Below are 16823 nucleotides of genomic sequence, written 5' to 3'. Positions count from 1 at the left end.
TGTGTGTGTAGTAGAACCAAAAATAAGAAGTGCTAAGGCGAAGAAGGGCACGCGACGTGGTAGGAAGAGGTAGAACAGAGAACAGTTTGAAAATTTGGGGCATGTAATAATATTTGTAACTTGGTGCGTGCTGGTAGTCACTATGTATCCCCGTATTTCTATTCAAACTTGTTTGTTGGTACCTTGTCTAAACCAGCCAAATAAAATTAAAATTAAAATTCAAATTTGGACTCAAATTTGAATTAGGGATAGGATATTGATGTTTTAATGCTATCTAAAGTACCTCAACTGAAATATGTTTGTTTGCTGATCATTCCGAGCCCTTTTGGTAAGTTGAACTCATAGTCATGAAAAGTGTGTCTCAAATGACCTCCAAAGGTAGGATAAACGGCCTCATATTTAAGCAAGTTTTTTTGGCACCTTATGTAAACCAGCCAAATAATTTTTCTACACATCTATTCTACCTATATAGTGTAAATCTAAAGTCTCACTATTTATTGAATTAATTTTCTATTATTTTCTTTTTTTTGAAAAAACAAGGTTTAATAGAAAATTATATATAAAACAAGTTTAAAACATGAAAATGAGAAAAGTAAGTTAAGATCTTTCTTAGTCAATCCAAAATGAAGTTTTGGTGAGGTTTTCACACTTTTCATTTTCAAAACGCCACCTACTCTCGGGTTCCCACTACTCTCTCCCTTGAACTCCATACTACATTGTTCGAGGAATGACAATTTTGTGAAGGATTTTTCGTAAAAATGTATGTAAACCATATTTATATTTTTTTTCTCGTTACTATACGACATAATAAGACTATGTGCGCAAGTTTTATATTTTTTTGATTTTTTTAATTAGTTATGCTCAACCCTAATCAGTCAAAACCCCTCAAAACCCCTCTCAAAACCCCTCAAAACCCTGCACACTACCGGGTCGTCGATCGTTGTGCGTGGACGGTTGAGATCAGGCGCTAGGGTTAGCTACAGTGTGCATCGATCCGCATGAGACGCGCTGATTGGTTGAATCAGTGGGGTTTGGATCAGCCTCTCTCGTTGGGGCATCAGGACCGTTCATTTGAATCCAACGGCAAGAGTTATCGCGGTGCATGGACCAAGCCTACGCAGTGCCCTTTCCATCGTTGCATGCGTGCCCGTGCCTACCCGCAGCATGCATGCCCACCCGCAGAACTGCGCCCGTGCGTTGCATGCATGCCCTCGACGTAGCCCTGCTCCGCCACCCCTATCGACGCAGTAACCTGTCGCATGCCTACCATTACAATTGATGCATCGTCGCATGAAAGCATGCGCCCGGCCACAACGCAGCAGCCCGATGAAGACAACCAAAAAGCCAACGTTGCATTGCGTGCTGTACATGGCGTGCTCCTCTTTGAGGACGCAATACTGGCATGGGGTATCGATGTGGGTATCGATGCCCAGTTCAAACGGCGTGCTGCTCGTTACAAGATGGGCAAATGAAGGCGTCCATTATTGTCACGTCTCCCATCGACCAAACGTTGCCCTCTAGCCAGGCCCTAGCAAAGATGTGCAAATTAATGGGCTACGGCATGAATGCACGGGCGGCACACGCAGAGAACTTCATGCAGGCGTGTCCCCTTGACCCATGACGGCACAGACGCGTCCGTGAGCCCGTCCCCCTTGACCCGCGACAAGGATCGCAGCCCGTTTCCCACGCTCGTGTACACACTTTCATGGGGCGCCACCAAACGCCGCCCGCCCATTAATTCTACGGGGTGAAACCACGTCGCACTTGGGCTATTTAAGCCGGGCACTATCGTCTTCCTCTCCCTCCTCATCCACACCCCATCCTCTGCCTCCTCTGCCCTCCTTCTTCCTTCTTCTCCATCAAACCCGATCGAGCCCTCGAGCCACCCCGCCACCATGCAGTACAACGGCCCCACCTACCGCTTCCCCCCAACCGTGCCGGAAAGGCTCTACCCGGCCGGAGTGTATGTAGAGAGAACCCTTAGGGTTTGGGCGACCTCGAGGTGGAGGGGCGCAAGGGAGTTAACGGAGTTCTTCCTTGCGGCCGGCTTCCGCCACCTCCCCCGCGGCTCTCCTCGGATGTACCATCTTGAGGAGGTCAACCACAACGGCGTTGTGGTTGGGCTCCTCACCACGTTCACTAACCCTTTCGATGCTTTCCATCTCCTCGGGCGAGCGTATTGGGTTGGTTGTGAGTTCATAGCTTTCACAACCTACAATATCTTCACTGACTTCAACGGCATCTTCCCCAACAACGGCGTTATGCACACGCTCCCGTACCCCATCAACAACGGGGAGGAGTGAAGGGAGGCACCCGGAGGAGCGAGGTGGCCTGGAGGAGGAGGAGAAGAAGAACCCGAAGAAGAACCCGCGTTGCGTTTGGTGCCCCCCGATCTATCTAGCTTGCTATAGATCTATCGTATTAGTTTTTTTAAGTTGTAATCGTTATGCTACTATATTAAGTTTTATTAGTACTTTAAGTTGTAAGGCTATCATGGAGTTGTAAGGCTATCGTGGAACTATGGGTTGCAATCGTTATGCTTCTATATAATCGTTATGCTACTATATATATTGTGTGTTTCGTGCTATTATTTGTGGATTGCTATGGGTTGTTCTTGCTTATTATTCGTGTATTGCTATGGGTTGCTACACCCCAATCACCACACACACCATCTTCAAAATATTGGCCAAACCATGGACATGCAACTAGGAGCCCCATGCAAATCCACTATATATGGACATGGGTGCAACTAGGAAATGCAAACTAATTTACTTCGGGCACTTCATGCAAGCATGCAACTCATTTAGTTCATGGAACCGTAGACATGCATAAAAACAATTTACATTTAGTTTTAGTGCATCAAAAAATGATCCATCACAAAATTTAGTGCAAGAAAAAGGCCAAAATAAAAACAAGTAACATTTTATTGGGCCCCATTTTATTTGCCGAAGTTAGAGGTGGGCTGGTGCCCCTACGCGGGTGGGCTGGTCTTGGCCATGGTTATTTTCTCAGGGCCCATTTTCTCACGGCCCAACATCTATTCGGCAGCCCAGTTTTGTTTTTTACTAGAAACTGAATTTGGGTGTGTACTTTGTTAACTGAAGAACAAAAACAGAGGAAACAGATCATGAACACTGAATAGGGCCCCTGAGAATATCATTACAATAATTCAAGCAAGTTTTGCTTCACACTAATTCAAATTCATCTAACAAATGATCCCTGGCTAACTCAAACTACTGGGCACCCCTGAAACTAGTTGACACACTAACTGAAACTATAACAAATTCTAGCGATTGATGAACATCAAGTAAAATAAACCCATAGCAATGACACAACCATAAAATGCTCCAGCCATCATATTTGCTTGCTGCTTCAAATCGATCAGATGCTTTAGTTGCTTGCCAATTTTCTTCAATTCACACTTCAGTTCTGCACTGTGCATCATCGGATCGGCTCTGGCCGCCAAATTGGGGGCTTGTTCCACGGCAAGCCGCCCCCCAAAATTGAGCTCTTGGCTTCCGGTTGATCTCTCCAATTTCAACCTTTCAACATAGTCATCGAGCCACTCAAAATGCCCACATTTCTTCAGAACCTGAAAAACAGGGGGCTGGCGGCGCATGAATCCTAGATCCACCACCCAGATCCACCGCCCTAATTCGAGGAAAAAAATAAAGAAATCGGGAGAAATTAGACCATAGGATTGGTCAAGAACACAGATCTAACCTGCCCCGGCTGTGGCTTGCTCAAGCATTTCACAAACTCGCGCCCACGATTGCCATTTTCTTCCCTCACACAAGTCAAACGCTTCAGAGGCTCCATGCGCGGGCAATCGGGGCATCTTGTCAACGGCGGTGGACCGTACTGCGTCCATGATTAGCGGGAGGCCGAAGTCGAGCTAGACATCACTCGCCGGCGGCGCGCTTCGTTGCCGGAGCAGAGGAAGAAGAAGGTGGGAAAGGAAAGGGGCAGGGCAAGCAATGGAGGGCGGGGGGGGGGGGGTGGGTGGGCTGGCTCGGGCTCGTGGCTGGCTTGGGTCGGGGCACGCTGATGAGCACGGGCATGCTTGCGTGGATAAGTTGTGGGTCCCACCCGCATGCGAGTAACTGCTAGGGCCCGCGTGTCATAACTCGAATCGCTAACCCCTCCTGTTTTTCATTTCATGGTTAAACAGAGCCATGTCGCATTGGAGCTATTGTTTGCTTCTAAAACATCGCATCACAGCCATTCATTCCAACAACGTCGCACTCCTTTCAATTCGCATGAAAAACGTCGCACAGGAGCTATTGGCCCCACTGTTTTTGCTCTGGGCTGGGCGGACCATGGCCGCCCATCCAGCCATGATGTAGCTCCGTCAGTGCGATGATGCTTGCTCCGGTGTCATTTTTCCTGGGAGAGACGTGTGATGATGCTTGCTCCGGTGTCATTTTTCCTGGGAGAGTCGTTGACTATGTTGCTTCCACCTCGGTTTGCGATGGTGCTGGTGGTCTTCGATAAGATCCTGCAACAACACTTTTGGCATCGAAATGTGGTTGAGTGTCCTTGCCCAACTTTGACATTCTTCTCCGGGTCAAGTGTCTGCGTTTTACATCATCACTGGCGTCTCCTAGCAAGTCTCGTGACTTCTCGACCACAATTATATTGACTCTCTGGATCTGGTGATGCAAAGCATGTGCGACATCGAGCATGCACACGCCACACTATCAATTCTTGCAGGTCGGAGACGGGGATGAATTCCCCTTGGGCCCTATCGTCATTTTTGTTTTGACAAGGGTTTTCTTGTAAAGTTCTTACTTTTAATACTCTGTGTGGTACACGCCGTTCGGAAAAATATGGATGGAAAAACACTATTATAATTGAAACTCGTTTTAGAGCAGCAGTTTGTTTAGACATATGGCTAAATCAAATAGAAAACACATTTATTTTCTCGATGGCTACATGGGCCGAAATACAAAAATAAAAATATTGTTACCATCTAAACTATCAATCTATCATACAAATTATCAATCTCGGGGGCGATACAATTAACAACTGTATGAGGTGTGTTGGAGACACCAGCGACTATTTGTATCTTGATTGCACGGTTGCTTGAGAGTAGAACACTTTCTACCTATGCCTATGCCTCCTATAGATTGATAAATTTTAGGTCATCCGGTTGAGGGAAATTGATGTTGTTCTAAATTTTCTGTTCTTGGAGGCCTAAGAAAGTTACAAAAATAGAAGTGGGTAGTAGACATCAATTGCCATGTACATGCGTCGTTTTGGACACATGGGATGACTATTCATGGGGTAACAGGAAGAGATCCTGACGTGTGGGCCGAGCTTTGCCATGGCCATCTGTTCCGTCGCCGTCGTCCCCCGCGGTGAGATGCTCGGCAACGCAATCATACAAACACATAGCCCTTACCAATCAGTAGTCACCTACGAGCACTTTGTGGGAATCTAAAGCATTTTTTGTGTATTGGAACACACATGTACAACGACGTAGCATTCACTTTGGTTTACTGCAATATCTCAAATGGAACCGTGGAGTTTTTCTCCTGGAGAATTGGAGATTGTTTTCCCGTGGCAAGAAATACCTGGTGAGATTATATAGAGGGAGCATGCAAGCGTAAAAGGCATGATATGCAAGCTCCTTCACTTTCCCATCTATTCTTGGGTTCATCTTATTATCATGATTGGTGAATCAGCTGAATGCTCATGCTTGAAGCATGAGGGGAACTATTTTGTGTAATAAACCATGCTTAACTAATGTGGCATCCCTACACCGAGTGCCCAACATCCAAAATCCCATCAAAAGTTTACTGCATTGATGAATGATGACAATACGTGCTATAAGGTGTCCACCATTATTTGTGGTGTGCTCTTCACCCATACATATTACTGAGATGTGTTGTCTTGAATTTATATATACCATAAGGGCATCTCCGACGCCAACCCGCAAATTCCTCCGGTATATATCTGTTTTTATGTCCCGACGTGGTCCGCGGACATGCTACGGGAGGGAGTTATTCAATGCCAATCATAAAGTATCCGGTTGGGAGGAGAAAAACTCCACGGGAAAACAATCTCCACTAGTTCTTGCCCTCAAACGTGGGGGGAGACCGTGCATGTAGGTGGAGACCGTCATGGATTTCCACTATTTTCCGGACCGCAGTGTCTGACGTTTGTCTCTTGGATACCACTATTTTCCATGTAGGTGGAGACCGTGCATGTTCGGACTCCAACAAAGCTCCATGACGTTTGTCTCTTGGATACCAAAATCCATACGTCCGGACAGCTAAGGGCATTTTCAATGGTTGTATGATCATCGTTGATAAAATTGCCACATAGACTGTTTTGATGACATGGCATGTAATAAAAGAAGAGAGCGAATGAAATCGTATGATCCTGAAGCAACCCTCCATGCACAAGCTCCGAGGCAAGTCTGTTCATTTCTTCAACATTTAGTGGACCCGCCTGGATTTTTAACATACGCTTAACATACGTCTCATTGAAGAGTTTGTATGATGTGTTGTTGGCTGTTGACGTGGACACTTTTACCAACAATCGAACATACAAGTTGTTGCAGATGCCCTAAGGGCGTGATTTATGGAGGCTACACCTTGGTGCTGCCCCGGCTGCCAACGATGCAATCACCGGACCACATTTTGTTTCTTGATTCTCTCTCTTACTTTTTCAGTGGGCCATCACACATGCATCACAGCTCTCCCTCTGCTTTTGGGCGAGGCAGCAACCTCTTCTGCAAAAGCTCGCTTCCCTCTGACATCATTTGCTTTTCTTTCTCTTTCTTCCACATAGGCAATTTTTTCTGACGTGGACTCATGAGGCACCCGTTCACGCTGGAGCATGTATTATGTCCTAAGCAGACATATATAGGTTCCCATTGGATGGCAAAAGTGGGTCAGACACTACGGTCCGGACATATAGTGAAGGTTTGAGGGTCCGCCTTGGAGATGCCATAAGGTTGCAAAACTGTCGTGGCTCTGTTTCTGGTTACTGAAATGTGTCATGTTAAAAAAATTAATCAGAGAAGAAAGAACATTTAAAAATAGATTGATTTAGCAAAATGGTAAATAGACAAAGGCAAATAGGCGGACACAATTATTTACCAACCTGTGATTGAATGGTTAGGATAATAGTGGTATCTTCAGTCCACCAGGATTTAAGTCATGGTGCTCGTATTTATTCTTAGATTTATTTCAGAATTTCCAGCGATACGCTTTCAGTGGGAGGAGACGTACCCGTCGACTACGAGGCGTCTACGGTGAATTCGTAAATCTCAAGATGATATACTGGCTCGGTCTCTCGGAAGTTCTCATAGGGTAGGTTGTGCGTGTGCGCGTTTATAGGTCGAGTGTATGCGCGTATATATGAGTGCTTGCATCTGTACAGTTTTAGAAAAATGAAACAAATAAAAACACATTTTTTTTTCTCGATGGCAACATTGGGCCAAACTTGTTTTTTTAGGGAGCGCGTCAAGGTTGGGCTCAGCGGATGATATGACTGTGGGCCAGACCAACGGAGAGGATGGAGGAACATGTCGCTCCGGCTTCGGGATTGCTCAGGTCCAACAGAGAGCACCGAGCGAGAAAAAAAAACGATCCCCTTTCTTCTCTTACCCACTTTCATCAAGCACCTTCCCGCACCCAACCTCGGATTCGTGGTGCGCGCCCGCGAGCGATTCGACGCGCTACCGCCCCGGCGGACCCTGCTCGGCCGGAGCCGGTAAGCGCCCCGCTCCCCGACGGTTCCTGTCGTCGCCGTTCCTCTCGTATCGTGCGCGGGATGCTGCGTCGGGGCGCTGATTAGCGGGGCGTGTGACGGAGACGCTCCGCCGATGCGGGCTCAGACGCGTGGCTTTGTAGTAGCTGTGGATGGAGCTCGCGGGGCAGGAGGGGGGCGCCGCGGTTAGTTAGCTCTGGGTTAGGTCTTGGCTTGGCGCTGGGCTCCTGGGCAGCGGCGTCTGGGCGAGTTCCTCTGGAGCAGTTTGTGATGGTGCTCGGAGGCTGGCTGTTTGGTCGTGGCCAGGCCAGTTTCGATGCTCGGTTCGCGTGCCACCTTCGCTCCATTTTGTCAATTTTGGTTTGGTTTGCAGACCCATATGAGTGATATGCTCACTGTCCGACAGTGTTCATTCTTCAGTTATCCATGTTAGCAGTAGTTCCGACCTCTGATTTCCGAGTCCTCTGTGACCCCTTCGGCCAATCTTTTTTAGGGCTGTTGCATATAACTATGGGATGTTTGGCTCACTGTCCGATAGTGTTTCATTCATTCTTCAGCTATGGATGTTAGCAGTAGTTCCGGGTCGTGACCCCCTTTTTCGTCAATATGTTTGGACATTGGACATTGGCAGGACTGTTGGTGGATGGTGCATTTGTGTGTCGTTTCATCAAAAGGCGGAACCGTTAGCATTATCGTGTTTGCTTTCCTTGGAACTGATTCAGTCCACCGGGAGCAAATTATTAGCTTACTGTTTATAACTTATCATTGATCACATTGTGTTTCTGCATTGATAAGCTGTGGTTAGGCTTATGTTTCTTGCTGTTTCCTAACCAGGACGTGCCTCACGTGGTTGTGTTATATAAACCTGCACTCTGATGATACGTGTGGTGACCACAGAGACAGCAAAATTGGCTTTCTGAAAACAAAAGATGGTAAGTTACCACATTGCCTAATTGGGCTGGGGAAACACATGGTGTCTCTTTTTTTTTCACATCTACGAGAAGTATGTTCATATAACCAGACCGTCAGGGGATTGGTAGTTACTCACTAACTAACTCCTCTTCAGTTTGTACCTAAAACAGATAACCAATCTGATCTCGAGGGGCCGCATAGAAATGCTGGGCCGTGGCTGTGCTCCATTTGCTCGCAGCAAAATGATACGAGTTGTATGTCCTGTGAGGTATGCGGCGTTCTTCGGGATTTGTCGCTGTATTTCAATAACACCAATGAACCTGAAGGTGGAGGTATGTAACATAATTATTGTTGCATTCCCTGGTTCATTTTGCTTTTATTCCTGTGGTATAGTATAACTGTTGTTGTTTAGCCTGTTAATTTAGTTGAGTTCCTCTCCTGAAATATAGCTAAACGCAGAAACAAGCATTCTGGTGTGTCTGTACTGGCAAGATCTCTTTTCACACCATCCAGTCCAAAATCAAAAGCCATTGTTTTCTCCGATGGATTTCGAGGCAACAAAAACGCAACAGGACATATGCAAGCTTCCTTGGGTACCCTCCACAAAACATTCATGACACATAAGCAGCGCCATAACATAGGTACATTACACCTCTACACAAAGCAAGTATTTACTCTCTGCAGCGTATCATCCATACTCTTGCAGCTTTATGTTCCATCTAATATGTACAGAAATCAATGTGTATTCATAACTAGACATGTCATTAGCTAGTTTAAATCCTCAATGCAGGCAATATTAGCATATGTTGACTAAGCCACAATGATGGTAACTTTTGCTTATCATTAATTCATTACAAGATATGGTGAAGGATTATATTCAAAAATATATATGGTGAAGGAAACTAACTGTCATGTGCTCTGGATTATAGCTAGCAGCTCAAGCCAGACCTTCTTACCTCTTCTACACAAGAGTTGTAGCAAGAAAGTGGTTGGTGGATTATGGGTCTTTTGATAGATTTGCCAAAACTTCTTCAGAGGGTACACAGTAACTTAGCATGAACATATGAGCTTTATGTCTAATACATGGCTTATGAAATATGCTTCCTCTAGGCCTTCAGAATAATTTCAATATCAATGCGAATGTTTAATTCTATTGCTTGGAGTTTAGGTAAACATTCATATGATGGACTAGCTGTTCTTTCATAGGAGGTTCATATCTTATAGTTTTATAATGTGTATTAGGAATATACTTAATTATTACCTGTTTCCTTGATATCATTCTGTTTCCTGGATAGACTAGTGGAGACACCTGGAACATGACTGCATTATGTTGATATTGACAGTGCCTTTCAAGTTTGATATACCATCTCCTGATGACATGGTCTCTATAGGCTTAAAATCGTCCAGACATTTGCGAAAAGGTAATCTTTGTAGCATTTTCTCTTATTCTCTTGACTACTTAAAAGATGCATCTAAACATTTAGTTCAAGAGAATCAAGAGAACTTTATTTTGTATATTTTTGTTTGCAAGCTCATGTGGAACTTTTGTAGTTGATAAGGATGACTAATCTCACATCTTTAAGCATAACCAGTGAATCTGGTTATCATGTAGAGAGCAACTATGTGCCAGTGTGACCAAAGAACCGTGCACTGGTTTGTGGACCTTGGCACAGATAACATTTGGTCCAATGTTGCTATCAATGTGTCAATCTACTGTCTCTAATCTGCTTTTAATATTCTAAATTAAAGTTAATTTCCACACTGCAAGTTTTGGTGTTATTTGTACTTGGTAGTGTTGCATATTGACTCATTCATACCAGCTGATACATCTGTTCCATGTGTAGATATCCCCGGAAAGATGGTGATGGGTGATGATGATCTTGTAGCTGAGAAGGATACAAGTACAGACCCAAGTTCATCAGTGAAGTTGGATGAACTTGGTGGAAATAGTAGCAGTGTTGCCGCCAATACTCGGAACGAAACTCTTATTTTGGACAATGAGCTACAACATTTGAGTTTAGAGAGGAAGCCAAAAAACAGTAAAGCCAAGATTAAGAAGCCAGTTCCTGTTTCACAGTACAAGCCAGAACCGTGGATGCTACAGGGAGAAGATCAAGAAATGCCTAGGCAACTAAATCTTGCTATTGTAAGTGACCACCTATGCATTACATACTTGCTGTTCTAGTATTTTTTTCCTAAAAGGTATTTAGTTGGTCTTGTCCTGTGCTTAATCTCTTTGGATGCCTTAAATTGGAACTTATTGCTAGGTTGGTCACGTTGATTCTGGCAAATCAACATTATGTGGTCGGTTGCTGCATGCCCTGGGTAGAATTTCAAAAAAGCAAATGCATAAGAATGAGAAAGAAGCGAAAGAAAAGGTAATGATCAATATTTTCAGCCTCTGTTTTCGTATGTGTACACATCTCTGTATTTATAACCTTTGTTTTCAGGGAAAAGGGTCGTTTGCATATGCTTGGGCCATGGATGAGAGTGCTGACGAAAGGGCACGTGGTATCACGATGAATGTCGGTGTAGCATACTTTGACACCAAAAACTACCAAGTTGTTATGCTCGACTCCCCTGGTCACAAAGATTTCGTTCCTAACATGATATCTGGAGTGACACAAGCTGATGCAGCTGTCCTAGTTGTTGATGCCTCTCTAGGATCATTTGAGTCGGGTATGGGCGTTAATGGGATTGGACAGACAAAGGAGCACTCACAGCTTATTCGAAGTTTCGGTGTTGAGAACTTGATAGTTGCTGTTAATAAGATGGATTCAGTGGAATATTCGGCGGAACGCTTCAATTATGTGAAATCACAACTTGGCATTTTTCTCCGATCATGTGGCTATAAAGAGTCAGCGATAACCTGGGTTCCTTTGAGTGCAATGGAAAATGAGAATCTGGTGACAGCAGCTTCAGATACTCGTCTCTCATCATGGTAATAAAATATTCCGCATGGTAGACCTCATCGCTTATCTCTATTTCGCCAACTTATGGTCATTTGTATAATCAATATATGTTGGTCAGGTTTCATGGGACTTGCCTTCTGGAAGCAATTGACTCGTCAGCAGCACCTCACCGTGATGTTTCAAAGCCACTACGGCTTCCAATTTGTGATGTTATTTCATCCCATGTGCTGGGGCAAGTGGCGGTTTGCGGTAAAGTAGTGTGTGGAGCAATCCGAAGCGATTCCAAGGTAAAACTCTGAATTTATGTCCTCACAGTTAGTCATACTTGTTGGTTTCTGAACTATGAATTCCATCGCGTTTGTTTCGGAGCAGAGTGCCTGCTAGACAATATCGATATGCGCTGCCAAACAAATGTACTCTGCTCAATAATTGCAGTTACTTATCTTGCTTTTTCTTCTGGAGCTGTTGTGTGATCTGAAAAGACTCTTGTTTCAGGTTCTTGTGATGCCTTCTGGAGAGCTAGCTACAGTGAAAATCATCGAGCGGGACTCCTCTCGTCTCAGCTCGGCAAGAGCCGGCGACAACATTGCGATTGGGCTGCAAGGGATCGACCCTATCCATGTGATGTCGGGTGGAGTCCTGTGCCATCCAGATTACCCCGTGTCGGTGGCGTCTTCCCTGGAGCTGAAGATCCTGGTGCTAGACATCACCGTACCCATACTGCCGGGCCTTCAGGTATGTAGTAGCAACCAACCACTGACCATGCATTGTGAGAGAACTCATAGAGTTACTAATGCCGTGCCATCGCCCAACGCACTGACGTGCTGGTCGCTACCCGCCCAAAATTCCTCCCCAGTTTGAGCTCCACGCACACCACGCGAAGGTGTCGGCGTCCCTGGTGAGGATCGTGTCGCTGCTGGACCAGAAGACCGGCAAGGCCTCGGCGAGGAAGCCGCGGATGCTGACCGCAAGGCAGGCCGCCGTCGTCGAGGTACGTTGCGTTGCGTGTGCGCCCTTACAGCAGATGAGACTGAATGAGTGCCTAGTGGTGATCGTCTGTGGTGCCTGTTTTGTTCAGGTGAGGCTGGAGAGGGAGGTGTGCGTGGAGGAGTTTGGAACACTCAAGGCCCTCGGCCGCGCGTTCCTGCGGTCGCAGGGGAGCACCGTGGCGGTCGGCGTCGTGACCCGCGTCGTGCAGGTACAGGGGGAGCGAGCAGAGCAGGCTTCTTAGGGCGCGTTGGTTAGGTCCATCCTGTAGGAGCAGAGTTGTATAGACAGACACACGCATACTCGTCGTCAGGGGTGCGTGAGCCTGAATGTTTTTGGCGGAGCAGACCAGTTTACTTGGTTGGAGGATCTGGTCGAACTCGAAGCAGCGGCACCCACTCGCTCACTGTTCGCGCACTGGCAATGCCGCTCCCCGTGCGCGCGCGCGTGGACGGCGGCGGGTTTATGGGCGCCACGCGCGGGAGGTGACCCGTGCGGTTTGCTTTTGGGTCGGTCGGACGCGGCTGGGCGCTCGTGCGTGCGTGAGTGTGCGCGGCCGGCTGGTGGTTGGCGCGTCGAATTCTGGGGAATCCGATGTGCATCCCCGAACCGGATGCGTCCGTCCGCGTCGCCGCATGTCCCTGTAGCTGTAGGCACAGATGAGGAGGTCCTCCTGTTGCTGTTGGGTTGGGCGTTGGCGCTGCTGCCGCGTCCGCATCTCCTGTACGCAGGCACTCATGAATTCCTCCTGCTGCTGTTGGGCGTGGACCGCGTGGCAGCTCGCGCGTTGCGATCCTCCTCGGCGGCTACACGCGCACCGACACACATGCTGACGGTACGCGGCACGTGCACTACAGTACCAGCAATGATGTAGGAGTATGACACAGTGGGAGGGCTAGCTGTCCCTCATCAGCGCAGTGCATTCTGTCTCTGTAACATAATCCGGTCAGTGTATGATTCAACGACACATCCTCTTTTATCGCGAGCATGTAGCACTTGTGAGTTGGACAAGTGCAGCGGCATCTCAACGCGTGGTCCTTCGCGATTCGCATCACAGTAGAATGCTAGCATAACAAAACGGGAGTGCTAGCTGCACCTCATCAGTGCAATGCAAAACGACATGATCCAGTCGGTGAATGCCTGTCTTTCTTTTTGGCAAGCACATAGGCACTTGTGAGTTGTGACCGATGAACGGTTGAGCGCTGGCCTGGCCTGAGGATATTTCCGTTTGTCGGAGGGCCATGGCTCACATGGGTTTTCACGACGACACAATCATGGGTAACCGTCGCCGGGCATGTGGCGCGGGCACCATTATGCACCCCAGCTTAGCTGCTACCACGTCCATATACTTATCTATCTCTATCCATATATAGAAAGAGAGCTAGAGCTCCAAATAATTGAGCCGTACAAAATGATCGATGGACGTCTCCTCTGAAATTGAACCATTATTCTCCTCGTTACCTTATCTTACTTTATTATTAATCTGATTGGGCCGTGCTCACTGGTCAGGTCGACATGTCCACGTTGCGAGCTCCACCTACCGTCCCGTCCGGCCGTCCCCGTCCGTCGAGGTCGTCGTTGATTTGCTTGCCCATGTCAGCACGTCCGCCGATCGAGCTGCTTCAACTCAAACTCTCGAGTTATAGATACACTAGCCTGCGGCGCGCATAATGAGACCATCCATTCGATTGAACCAACCATCCATACGTACATATTGTAACAGCTTCACCGGTGTTCGGGATTAGTTAACTCGGCGTCTGCATACATACATTTGTTTAACACTTCAAGGCGGCAGCAGAGCTCACTTGTTCACTGCTAGCTACTACTCGTGATCAGTCACCTTCAAGGAGCTCGTGATGTACCCGTAAAAAAATGATAGAGCTCGTGATCTCACCGAGATAGGTGTATAATGATCCCCGGGAGTAGTACGATGGCTGCGTCCGCGGTGTCAAAAAAACGGAAGGTCGTTGGCTCGCAGCAGTTGGAGTGTTGGGGTGTTGGACCCTGGGATTTGGACCATCCAACCCACCGTATGCAGTCGGTATCGGATGGAATGGACGGAATAGTGGACCCGTCGATCGATCTAAGACGGCCTATGCGTATGTAATCATGCCCTTGATGTCGACGTGCACGCGCTTCACCAAGTTCTATCTCAGCCACTGAGAGGTGGGGGAAACATACAGATCAACACTGAGGCACAACTTCAGCTCTGCCATGATAGATTTGCGTGTTCTTAGCGACAACGTCTCCGACGGTATGAGGGCGGCATTGCACGGAACAGAAGTCCGCACGGCTGCATCTTCCATCCTTGCTACGGAGATGACGATGATAGTGCCGAGTGAGTTTTTGTCAGGGGCTCACCCGTTTCAATGTTATGTGATCACGATCATCTTCTTCGTCGACAAATGTGGCGGCAAATCAGCGGTTTGTCGACTTCCCATGCCAGGGTTGTGTCCCCGGCCACAGTTTGGTCTTCTGCTTTTGAGTCAACGTGGAAAGTCGAAAAACTCAAGATGTGAAATAGTATGAAACTAGAGATGGCGACCTCGAAGAACGTTGATGTAACTTTTAGTTTTATCGTGGTTTTTTACCAGAGAGGACGACCTCGAAGAACGTTGATGTAACTTTTAGTTTTATCGTGGAAATTTATTGTTCATCTTCGTTGTAATTTGTCAAGCTGGTGTGCTATTTTGAATCAGTCACTAAAAAGTTGTGCATGCACTTCAAGTTTACCTTCTTTCGAAGACATAAACACGAGGGTTAGAATTCTCATATGTCTGCTCCAATTGTTAATGAGAGGACGCGGGATTGGCTTGCGCTTTTGATGGACGGATCTTTCACATTGGAAGATGGCTCGGCAGCGACAAGCATGATCAAAGAAACAACAAGGGTGAGGTTGTCTTTGCTGCCTAACAAATTCTATTTTATTGCGATAACACCTTGGAAGCTGAGATTCAAGTAATAATAATGAGAAGGTCAGCTAGCCCTGCATTGGGCTAGCCTTTTTATTCTGGTGCAATTGGAGTCGGTGGTCGGTCTATCTTCTATGTCGAATGCTTCCCTCGTCGAATCACAGTTTGGAAATCTGGTAAAGAAAATCAAGAACTTCATGGTAGAGCGGGAGTTTAAACTACTTAAAATAGGTAGGTCTCATAACAGGGTTTTTCATTATCTTGTCAATTATGCTCGCACAGCCCGTGGCACCATTTGTTGGTTGCATCGCCGCCTTTCTTGATCTTGTATTAACTCTGTTGCTATGGAATAAAGCTCCCTGATTTATGCAAACAAAAAAAACTCTTCTCCAGCCGTAAATCCATACACACATATGCCACACTGGCTTCCCGATCCACGTGTTTGTTGAGGCCGTTGATCACTTGGTTGCTAGCTTGGCCATGTCAGCATGTCAGTTGGTCGATTGATGTGCGTGGAGAAGCTCTCAACCCTCAAGGCCCTGGGCCGGGCATTCCTTTGGTCGCAAGGGAGCACTGTAGCGGTCGGCATCGTGACCCACATCATGCAGGCATAGGAGAAGCGAGAAGCAGGCCTAGGTTGCGTGAACCTTGATGTGTTTTTTTCCGACAAAGGGTGCTTTTATTAAATCAAAATATAGCATCGGATACAAAGTATAAAGAGCGATACTCGGTCTCTGCATAGCTAAGATGCACACATCCATCAAACGAACCGTCTGACAAAGAATATAAAAAGTGGCAACAATAAATACATATGAGATCAAAATTATGCCTATGTCGACGGAGAACGTGGACCGATCATGAGATTATGCTGCCACCCATGTTGCGACTAGGGAGATTGTATTTAGTTAGCACAACTTCTCTCCGAAGATACACATGAAAATTAACTTTTAGTGGCATTTTAGATTCTTAGATTAGTTTGTTACTGTCCACTTGAATGTCTGTGTGCGAGAGTGCAAGGTACATATAGTCAACTGCGATGGACCCAAACGTAGTGAGATTGCAGCGAAACGCATCCCGCCCTTGTGTCAAGTTAATTGAATCCAAACGGGATAGAAGATGTTGCCATGACACAAGGCGGGGGGGCAATCAAATCCCTCCTAAATGATATATTTGGTGGGGAAGAGCTCAACACATGCGCAAGAGTATCATTCTTATCGCGTACAATGTGGTACAAGGCTGGATACCGTTCCCAGAGAGTGGCATTGTCTAACCACTTGTCCTCTCATAAATGTATCACCGAGTCGCCCTTTATCGCGAAAAATTCTAAGTGGAAAAGATGTTTCTTTACCGCCATCAGTAAGTCCATCTGCACTTTGTA

The 16823-nt window shown here is 46.6% G+C and overlaps 1 protein-coding gene across 6 annotated transcripts; it reads left to right on the top strand.

The window, feature by feature from the left end:
• Positions 1-7538: 7538 nt before the first annotated feature.
• On the top strand, positions 7539-14320 carry LOC123055211 (HBS1-like protein). Of its 6 annotated transcripts, none has more exons than XM_044479196.1 (13): positions 7539-7725; positions 8557-8654; positions 8805-8966; positions 9094-9275; positions 9978-10055; positions 10479-10780; positions 10902-11012; positions 11085-11575; positions 11665-11833; positions 12042-12281; positions 12403-12537; positions 12625-12744; positions 14043-14320. In XM_044479196.1, exons 4-13 carry the CDS (start codon positions 9212-9214, stop codon positions 14202-14204), a joined length of 1872 nt encoding a protein of 623 aa, XP_044335131.1. In that variant the 5' UTR covers positions 7539-7725; positions 8557-8654; positions 8805-8966; positions 9094-9211; the 3' UTR covers positions 14205-14320. The 6 variants fall into 6 exon arrangements, with proteins under 6 accessions (XP_044335131.1, XP_044335130.1, XP_044335132.1 ...); XM_044479195.1 differs by having other exon boundaries at positions 8789-8966; XM_044479197.1 differs by having other exon boundaries at positions 8789-8966; positions 9930-10055.
• Positions 14321-16823: the final 2503 nt, after the last annotated feature.

The sequence above is a fragment of the Triticum aestivum genome, chromosome 2D (genome assembly GCF_018294505.1).
Source record: "Triticum aestivum cultivar Chinese Spring chromosome 2D, IWGSC CS RefSeq v2.1, whole genome shotgun sequence".
NCBI classification, from domain to species: Eukaryota; Viridiplantae; Streptophyta; class Magnoliopsida; order Poales; family Poaceae; genus Triticum; species Triticum aestivum.
This window is presented reverse-complemented; position numbering and strand designations above follow the sequence as displayed.

Bases quoted from the DNA above. Each gene is read 5' to 3' on its own strand.
- LOC123055211 (XM_044479192.1), top strand. The intron at 11,576-11,664 runs GTAATAAAATAT...TATGTTGGTCAG, and splicing joins GATACTCGTCTCTCATCATG to GTTTCATGGGACTTGCCTTC. The intron at 12,538-12,624 runs GTACGTTGCGTT...TGTTTTGTTCAG, and splicing joins GGCAGGCCGCCGTCGTCGAG to GTGAGGCTGGAGAGGGAGGT.